Here is a 9,938-nt window from a genome sequence, read left to right on the forward strand (position 1 = left end):
AATTAACAAGTTCACCTAAAAATATATCATTGTTTCGTCGGTACAACTTAAATGGTAGGCACGTGAAATTGATACATTAAGACACGAGTTCGAACATGTGATTTTCCGCTTTTCAACATTTAGTGTTTGTGAGTTTGACGAATAATCTATTTAAATGAACAAAACTAAAAAGAATAAATTATAACTAAAATTAAAAATAAATAAATGTCTACTATAAAGACAGATTAATTTACTAAACATAAACAAAATTAAAATTATCTAAAAGAAGATGTACCTCATTTAGGATGATTCTAATTGAAAATGGGATACCCAAGTTTCGAACTGTGGACCTCACGGTGGAAGATGAAACTTCCTATTCTTGTAGTAAGACTATGTAGAGGTGGCAGATTGTGATTAGTGCATGATTTGCATCAAGCAAGACGTGGCTAATTCTGATTAGTGGGTATTATTCACACGTGGCAACAATCGAGAAAGAATGATCGTAAAATAAATTCCACGTGTGATATAATCATTGGTAGAAACTACGTGTGATGACATGTCAACGTGGAAAGCTACAACGTTTTTGTTTTCCCCTTTCCAAATGTTTCAATTTCTCAATTTTTTAAGAATCAAATAACAGTGTCTTCTTCTTCTTCTTATGCGAATGTGTTAACATCAAAATATAGAATTTTGAAATCATTGAGGAAAATCTCAATGCTTAATCTTATTGGTTTCTCGTTGTTAACTATGGATTCGGTGCCTTACAGGGGATTGTTTCAGACATTCTTCATACTCAATTATGTTTTGCTTTGCCAACTTGCCATTATTCAACCCTTTGTTTCTGCTTCAGGTATACCTTCATTTCTTTCCAACCATTTATTTTTTTTTTGTATTTTCTCTCAACCCCATTTTGATTTAATGTTTATTTTCGCCTTTCCCCTATTAAATTTCATATCTTTAATGCTTTGATCCAACTTTGTTTTGTGGGTCGATTTTATATTTTATTTTCATCACTCTCAGCCTTAGGTTTTTATTTGTGTTGTAAAATTATGTGTTTATTTTAAAGGAAATAAGTGCATTTGATATAGTAGAATGTTATTAACAAAAATTACACAATTTTACTTTGATATATTTGTGTAATGTCTATAGATTTTAAACTGTGCAGCATGTTGCATGAATTGGTTGGATTTATTGAGGATTTTATAGCTTTTATTTTTTGGGACTTATAGTTCTAGTGTAGTTTGAATTTGAACATTGGAAACTAGAGAGAGAGGGTTTAGTATGACCTGTTTGAATGGTATATAGAAAGAGTTAGGAACCCAAAAATAAACTCTGAATTTGTGAGTGAAAGAATGCTGTTAGACTGAATGACAATCAAAGAATAATGACAGAACTCTAGTTTCAAGGTTTTTCTCCCCTTTACAAATGAGCTAGTGCTTGTTTCTTCAATATTAACAGTTTACAACGAATCATCTTCTACTCCCTCCTACTATCTTAGCTAACAAACTAATCTATTATGCGATACTCCTGGGTCGTGACTCGTGACCACTTTACTAATTCTATAACTACTTTCATTCATGTGTCCTGCATGATTTCCTTGTGTGTCCTCCACAATGACATCATATGAGATTTTTTCCGATCTCCTGGAATGCATTAATGTTTTCCGTTGTTTTATGCTATGGTTTATTCTTTCTCTTTCTCCATTAGTCGATCTTGCATACGTCTTTTCCATTTATCATAAAATGAAAAGGGCAAGTGGCATCACATAATAGTGGGCTAATCCAAATACTGTATTTCGTTGATAGGCATTATGGTTTGAGTTCATCAGAGAGAGGATGGAGGGGTGAGTTAAATCTCTTTCCATATATCTTTTATTAGAAGTGAGAAATTAGAAACTAAGATTGTAATAGTATCGCTACAAAGTGAAATTTTGGTCTGTCATACGTCATCAAGTCACATGTCCAAGTTTGTTAATTGCACTATATTGTGGTATATAGTATAGTATATAAGGTCTTGTATTGGCGTTGAAGCTGGTCAAAATTCAGTTTGATCAGAGCTTCCCCTTAAAAACTTTTGGCAAAATTGCCTCTTAACAGCAAGTTTATTCAGTTCGTGGTAAATATAATCTAATTCAAACAGGTTGACAGTAGTTTGCGTCTTCATTTGTAACTTTTCATTTGAATTAAAGTTTCTGCACATAATCCCACTAAAAAATAATACTCCCAAGTCCTAACTTTATTACTTCTCTAGAAGTCCTGTGAATGTGATGATTCAGTGTTAAAGTGGAATTTGTTGCCTGACCAGTCTTTTTTGGTTCTGATCTGGTGGAAAACCAGGAAATGCAGCTGAGTTGTTTGAGAAAGCATCTCGAAGTATAAAAGGGAAACATTATACTGAGGCACTTAATGATCTAAATGCTGCAATAGAAGAAGATCCAAACCTTTCAGAAGCATACCTTTCCCAGGCTTCAGTTCTTCGCAAGTTATGCAGGTGTGGTTCATTTCCAAGTATTACCCCATCCCCGTGCTTTTTGAAAGTTTGGTAAATAATATAAAAATGCACGTATAATTTTTGTTTCCAATTTCTGTTTCATAAGGATAGAAGATATGTAAAAGATAATCTAAGATGTGAGACCAGAAGCAACATTTTGCCCCTTATCGTTATTGAAGTTAGCAAATAATGTGAACACTATACTTTTTTTCTGTCGAATGTCAAATGTTAGTAGTTAGTTGTTAGATTAGTTTTCCTCCTTCGTCCGGGTTTTGAACCCAGGACCTCCAACTCCTTATCCCTTAGTTCAAACCAGTTCAGCTACCCAACCCCCCATAAATCCTATACTTTAAGATATTAGTTTCAGAAAATGACCATTGCGCCACTCATCCCCCTCCTTCCCTCACACTTCTCATCTCCTCCCCCATCACCCCAAATCACTCAAACTCCTAATTGGATAGTGATATCATTCAGGTGCTTTTTGGCTAATGTAGATATGAGCAATCTGAGAGGAGCTACAAAAAGTTTCTGGAGTTAAAACCCGGACATTCAATTGCAGAAAAGGAGCTCTCTCAGCTATTGCAGGCTCAAAGTGCGCTCCAAACAGCTCAGTCCCTCTATGAGTCAGCCAACTTCACAAAATCTTTGGAATACATTGATAAAGTTGTTCTTGTTTTCTCTCCAGCATGCACTAAGGTAACAACTTTATGCTCTTCCACATCCATAAATTTACTTTCTATTCCTGTATTAGCAATTACACAAGTCTGAAAGTTAATGCCTAAGTATTGGGTTTGGGCTGTGTGAAGTCATGGGCTGTGTGAAGTCATTTTAGCAACTAGAATGACAACCAACTTTATATGCATTATTTTCTTCAGGCTAAGCTTCTTAAAGTGAGGTTGTTGATATCTGATAAAGAGTATGAGGGTGCCATTGCTGAGTCTGGTTTTCTTCTCAAGGAAGATGAAAACAATTTAGAGGCATTGTTGTTACGTGGTCGTGCATATTACTATTTAGCTGATCATGATGTTGCTACAAGGTTTGTCTTGTGGAAATGATGTTGGACTCTTTTAGCATTCTTCCAATTTTTTCTAATATTATCCTGCTTATATGTGGGCATATATATTCAGGCATTACCAGAAAGGTCTTCGCCTAGATCCTGAGCATAGTGAACTGAAAAAAGCATACTTTGGACTGAAAAATCTACTCAAAAAGAGTAAAAGTGTAAGCCCTGATATATTGTTCAAATTTCTTTTTGCATTCCTTCTCAAGTTTTTCATCATTCTTTCTTTTGGGTGTTGATGATTCGGTATTTCTTTGTTTTCCATAAAGGCTGAAGATAATGCGAGTAAGGGCAAGCTACGGGTGGCAGTGGAGGAATTCAAGGCTGCACTTGCTGTCGACCCTGACCATCTTGCACATAATGTACATCTTCATCTTGGCCTGTGTAAAGTGCTAGTCAGGCTTGGCAGAGGAAAAGACGCCTTGAACAGTTGTAGTGAAGCTCTTAAGATCGATGAGGAACTTATTGATGCTCTTGTTCAGGTTCACTATAATTTTGAACATCCTTGTGTCTTGTGTTTCATTTGTCTTTTACAAAATCACAAGTTTTTTTCTGGGCCCTCCTAGCAAAAAATTTCTTTTTTGATCCAAGTCTTGTTTGAGTAGGATGGAAAAATGTTATTGCACATAAAAAAAAAATTGAAGAAAGTTATTGCACATAATTACTTATCTTGGTGTTCCTTGTTGTAGAGGGGAGAAGCTAAACTCTTGACGGAAGACTGGGAGGGAGCTGTTGAAGATCTGAAATCAGCTGCTCAAAAATCTCCTCAGGTAATATATATTGAATTCATATAGCATGTTTCACACGGTATGATTAAATTTTAGAATATTGGAGTAATTGATTAATATGATGCAGTGATTTAACTTTTTTAATCGAGATGATTATACTCTTGACTCAAACCTTGTTATTTATTTCTTGCATTTGTGTGTTTATTAGAGGTTTGGATAATTCAGAATTGTCTGTTGTGGAGTTAGTTTAAAGAAGTGAAAAATACTTTGCCCCTTGAAGCTTTTCGAATTTGCGTTTTCTCCATGTTTCATTTCATGCTCCTGGTAGTTTTCTTTTTCTTTTCATAGTTTAAATCTGATCATTATATTAGAAAATACCTGCACGGTTAACATTGTCATTGACGAAGTTTTTGATTTGCAATATTTGCAATAAAACTTTAGGTTTTAACAGATTTTTTAACACATGTCATCATATGATTCACTAATATGATAATGTTAATATTTTGGCTCTGTTTGATTAGTAGTTGTCTATAACTGCAGGATATGAATATTCGTGAAGCATTAATGAGGGCTGAAAAAGCTTTAAAGATCAGCAAACGCAAGGATTATTACAAGATTTTGGAAATTTCAAAACATGCTTCCGCTGCTGAGATAAAACGCGCATACAAGAAACTTGCCTTACAATGGCACCCGGATAAGAATGTTGACAAAAGGGAAGAAGCAGAGGCTAAATTCCGAGAAATCGCTGCTGCATACGAGGTTTTAGTCTCAAATAAAATACCTTATTTCTTTTCCTTGTTCAGACTTTAATCAGAAAACATGCTTGTGTGATTTTTGCATATATTATATACCATGCTTTTTTGGCTAGTTTTGGATGCAAATAATTTGTTTTTTTTAATGGACGCTTAACTGCGGAGTTATAATAGGATTCATTTGGTCGCACCTAGATATGAATATTTTGTTGAATAACGGGTCGTTGCATTGTGTTTTAGGTTCTAAGTGATGAAGACAAACGCACAAGATACGACCAAGGGGAGGACCTTGAAGAATCAGGATTGGGTGGCGGCGGCGGTGGAGGTTTCAATCCATTCGGTGGTGGTGGACAGCAATTTCACTTTACTTTTGATGGTGGCTTCCCTGGTGGAGGCTTTCCCGGTGGCGGCGGCGGTGGTTACGAATTTCATTTTTGATTGGAAAAGTCTTAATCCTTAAATTTTTCTTAGGGAGAGCTATAGCCTTGATTTCCTCAAGGGACCACATCTATAATGTTGACTAATCACTTGCTAACGGTTGTTGAGGTAAATACTTAGGCCATCCCCAAGTTGCTTGCAAGACAAGACTTTGTACTTTACAGAAAATTTTGCTTTGTGATAAAAGTGATGGGGATAGGTGTTAGTTAAGGAGGCACATTTTGATGTAGCCCCATAAAGTTTTATGCGGTGGTTGATACTTTGTAAGGATGATTTTAAATTCCAGCAACCATTACACTATTTGTTTACATACTTTTAAGTTAATTGAATTGCTTCACACTTAATACCATGAAAATTTGAGTTACTACATTTTAGGTGCATCTGTCGCATGAATTTTTACTCTAGAAAATATAGGCAGTGGCTGGATCTGCCATTCTGCATGTGTATCTCTACTGTTATACTGAAAATTTGGTATTATTCACTCTCGATATTAATTAATTTTGCCCCTCGTAAATTTTTAGCTGCCATGCTTATAATAATAAGGATGCAGTAAAAAAAGATTTGAGTAGTTGGTGAAGTAAAAAAAATTAAATATTGATCACTCGTTATTTATTATGCATACGTGTGTATAATATCAACCGTTAAGTTTGATAAAAAAATATCAACATAAACTTGTCTGTCAATATATCTTACCCGCTTTACTTCTGAACTTTTTTTCTGTTCACTTTAAAGAAGCTGAATTTTGTATACAATAGTTAGATATGATTTGAAAATGAGTTGTATATTTTCAAGAGTCGTGTTCATATACTTTACCGGTTTATTTACAAATTTGAACATGTTAGTTTACATGTCATATCTAAAGCTAGTCATTAGTCTTTTCATTTGCATCCTTGCATTGCAATTTCTTTTCTAGTTATATGAGAAGGTTGCTTTTGTATATTAAAAAAAATGTTAGTTTATGCATAAAATTGAGTCTACACTTTTTTTTATTGAAGTCTGCACTTGTTTAACAATTTGCCTTATGATTTTTTGTTTTATTAATAAAGTACGCTTTCAGATCATGCTAAATTATTAAAAATATCTTATCGGGTCTTAAAAAAGTATACTCCTACTAATTAAACAAATGAAGTCCAAGTCTTCAAGTTTAAAACCCAAGTTAGAGTTGAAGTTCAGAACATAAAAAACTAACAGCTTACAATTACAGACATATTATCGCACTAAGCTCCAATGACAGCATCCTTTCTAATCCAATTCCAAAGTTGGAATTTTTTTTTTTTAACATGATTAGTTTTGATCTATAAAGTACACAAGTATTGTTGACAAGGATAATAATTTAAGAAAATAAAAGTGATTTAATGTAGTTGTATGTATCTTGTTGCACGAGTGTCGAACACCGACATGGATGCTTTGAGCATGAAAATTGAACATAATAGTTATATGAAAAACAATAAACAAATGGTTTCACTTCTAATTACAAATTCCAATTATAAAAAAATCATTTATATTACACTCAAAATTTTCTTCACATTGTAACAACAAGAGTACAAGAGATCACCATCATCATCATCAATCAACTCAAACTGGCTCAAGGAAGGAAAATAAAAAATAGGAAAAAATAAAAGAAAACAGGAAAATGCACATCCTATATGACTTACATCCACAAACAAGACACAACAACATTGGCAAAAACAGCAACAAACAATGTAGCACCATTAACTATGTAGCCATTCAAACCAACAGCACTCGAATCATCAGCCGGACTATCCGAAGACCCTTTCGGAGCATCAGAAGCCCGGACACTTTTCTCTGGCTTAGTCGGTGCAGGAGCCTCCGCAGGCGCAGCGGTCGGACCTTGTCCAAAAAGTGCCATAGGAAGAAGCACTTGATCAACCTGATACACTGCAAGCTGATTGTCACTATAAATAGTATTAGAAACTGTTGTATCAATCACACCAGTTGTTACATTAACTTGATTTCCAGAAGTAGTAACATTAAGAGGATACTCTCCATCATCACTGTTTCCAGCTTGTGTGTGTAGAGGGTTACTTGCAGTTTGAAACTGTGACATTGTGTAAAGTGTTGGTAGAATATGAAACTGTAGAAGTTGAAGTTGGTTTTGTGTGCTGATTGAGTTAAGTGTTCCTGATTTTAGACTTGAGAATGCATTATCTGTTGGTGCAAAGATTGTTAGGCCTTGATTTGAGTTGTTGAGTTGTGAATTGATTCGATCGGATACTTGTGTTGCTTTTAGTAGCTTGATGAATGTTGTGAATTGTCCTGCCTTTTCTAGGACTTTGGTTATGTTTAATGGTCCTGATGGTGCTGGTGATATAGCTGGTTGAGCTGAAATTCTTTGAAACAATGTCACAATGATGAATACGTTGAGAAAAAAGAGAGGAAAGAAATTGAATAGCTTAGCCATTGGTATGAAAAAACTAGAAGATTAGAAGAATGTGTTTTGTTTGAAGTGGAATGAAGGGTATGTGGTACACATATTATATAGCATCTTGTTATGAAAAACTTGGATTGATAATTAAATGTTTGGTGAAAGGTTGCAATTAGTATAAGGTGGAAAGAGGCTCTCAAACTATTGATTTTTCTTTCTAAAGGCAAGACATTACAGGGTGGGAGGTAGACTTTGTTTGAAATTCATTTTCTTTCTTTCTTTGAATTCTTGTAGGGACCATGGTAATAATTTTGACTTGATATTTGCCAAAGATTGTTGAGGTAAGGCATCTTGATCATATGCTTGTAATGTAAGAAACGTGCGTTACAGAAATTTTTGCTTTGTGTAGAAGTGATTGGGTGGGTGTTTAACTTAAGGAGGCTCGTTTTGATGTAGCCCAGCCATATTTATTTTTTGTTAACTACACAAGGTAACATTTTTTATCACTAAATATGAGTGTGAATTACATGCTTAAACAGGCACTCCAACAAATTAAATATGGAAAATGTTAACAAGTGCTCACGGGGCACTCTTTAAGCACTTTATATAGTAAGTTTTTAATGAAAAGTTGTGTATTGAATGCATTGGAAATTGTAATAGTTGACTTTTTAAAGAATAATTTCTAAATATGGGATGCTTAAAGAGTGCCCCGGGAGCACTCGTTAACAAGACCCATTAAATATTTATGCAATATTTAATTATTTGAGATGTAGTAATGAGATTATATATGTAACATTTTTTTTCGTAATCACTGATCTCTACACGTCAAACACGTGGATGTAATAACTAAAATCAAAGATTTTATAAGTTTGAAAATTCAAACTAATTTTTTTTTTTTTTATGTTTGGAGTCAAACCAAAACAAATAAATTTGATTTCGATTGGTTCAGGTATATGGTTACATACGTCATCTAAAGTCGATCATTCGAAACTCAAAATAAATCCTATATTTAGTGATTTTTTGTTGGAAAATTACAGTCAACTCTCCTAAGGTTTTGTTAAATGCCGCACACGCCGTCTCTAGTTTTTAAAAACCGTTTAACTCTCCTGAAATTCACAAACGGCTGAACTTCTTCCTCTTCCTATGAGTTTTTTTTTTCGTAGTTTCAATTTTTGTTAGACTTGGTCCTTATTTTAAAAAGACCGATCTTTACAATTTCTTATTTTAACAATTTATACGTGTAAAATATCGTCAAAAACATTTATACGTGTAAAATGGTTGGTGAAATATGGAAAGTGTTTAAATGAGGAGCAGTAGAGTATAATGGACCGAGAAAATCTTCCTTGCACACAACCCCAACACGTCATCCTTGGACACAACAAGTGAAAATTTGACACATGTCAAAAACTTCTAAAACCAGTTCTTGCAAAAACCGGCTTAAAAAGTCCCAAAGAAAATATTATAAAAATCCAAAAGGAAAAATAGTTTTGTTGCCATTTATTTTGAATCCTAATTACCAAGAAATATGTCTGGTTAAAGCACAAATTAAATGGTGTGATGAAACAGCTACTTATTATCTAAAAGAGAGTTTTGACTATCATCTCTTTTCAAGATACGTAGTTAAAGCTGAACAACTCAGAAACAGTCTTAAAAAACTAGCAAGATAATCCATGGACGGATTAATAAACCCATTTGGAAGAATAATACCACAACCATTCATATTAAAACCTAATTATAACAATATAATTAAAGTGAAGAATCAAATTAGATGGTTAAGAGAAACAGCATTCTGGTTTCTTATAGTAGAAAATAATTATTCTTTATACTGGGAATATGAAATTTTTGCAAATCTTTTAAGCATAGAGATACAGAAATTCCTACATGGCTAATAAAGGACTTGGAGAAAAAATACAAGATATTTATGAAAAAATAGTTGTTTTACAAGAACGACTAGAAAAAATAGTTTCTTTTATAGAAACTTCAACAGAGTACTGGATAGATAAAGAGTTTAAAGAAAAACTCGAAGAAAAATTATTTAATTTAGAAAATATCCAAAAAGGGTTAGATGAAAAACTCTGCTTAAAAATAGACGATCTAATTGATCT

At 33.7% G+C, this 9,938-nt stretch overlaps 2 protein-coding genes across 2 annotated transcripts; one reads left to right on the forward strand and one right to left on the reverse strand.

The window, feature by feature from the left end:
* Positions 1–595: 595 nt before the first annotated feature.
* P58IPK (DnaJ P58IPK-like protein) lies at positions 596–5,814 on the forward strand. Its single transcript, XM_085730864.1, has 9 exons — positions 596–829; positions 2,316–2,469; positions 2,964–3,165; positions 3,345–3,505; positions 3,597–3,690; positions 3,799–4,011; positions 4,219–4,299; positions 4,798–5,016; positions 5,250–5,814. The coding sequence occupies exons 1-9, from the start codon at positions 694–696 to the stop codon at positions 5,445–5,447; spliced, it is 1,458 nt and encodes a 485-aa protein (XP_085586990.1). The 5' UTR covers positions 596–693; the 3' UTR covers positions 5,448–5,814.
* A 1,092-nt stretch (positions 5,815–6,906) lies between these two features.
* FLA11 (FASCICLIN-like arabinogalactan-protein 11) lies at positions 6,907–8,067 on the reverse strand. Its single transcript, XM_085730865.1, has one exon. It carries the CDS (start codon positions 7,867–7,869, stop codon positions 7,099–7,101), a length of 771 nt encoding a protein of 256 aa, XP_085586991.1. The 5' UTR covers positions 7,870–8,067; the 3' UTR covers positions 6,907–7,098.
* Between the last annotated feature and the right edge of the window lie 1,871 nt (positions 8,068–9,938).

The sequence above is a fragment of the Medicago sativa genome, chromosome 7, assembly GCF_051527215.1.
Source record: "Medicago sativa cultivar Bolivia chromosome 7, Bolivia_mono, whole genome shotgun sequence".
NCBI lineage: Eukaryota > Viridiplantae > Streptophyta > Magnoliopsida > Fabales > Fabaceae > Medicago > Medicago sativa.

What these genes read in the sequence shown, in the direction of transcription:
- P58IPK (XM_085730864.1), top strand. Translation starts at nt 694, where the DNA reads ATGCTTAATCTTATTGGTTTCTCGTTGTTAACTATGGATTCGGTGCCT. An exon ending in TACTCAAAAAGAGTAAAAGT is followed by an intron (nt 3,691 to 3,798) that starts GTAAGCCCTGAT and finishes TTTTCCATAAAG; the next exon opens with GCTGAAGATAATGCGAGTAA. An exon ending in TTATTGATGCTCTTGTTCAG is followed by an intron (nt 4,012 to 4,218) that starts GTTCACTATAAT and finishes TCCTTGTTGTAG; the next exon opens with AGGGGAGAAGCTAAACTCTT.
- FLA11 (XM_085730865.1), bottom strand. Translation starts at nt 7,869, where the DNA reads ATGGCTAAGCTATTCAATTTCTTTCCTCTCTTTTTTCTCAACGTATTC.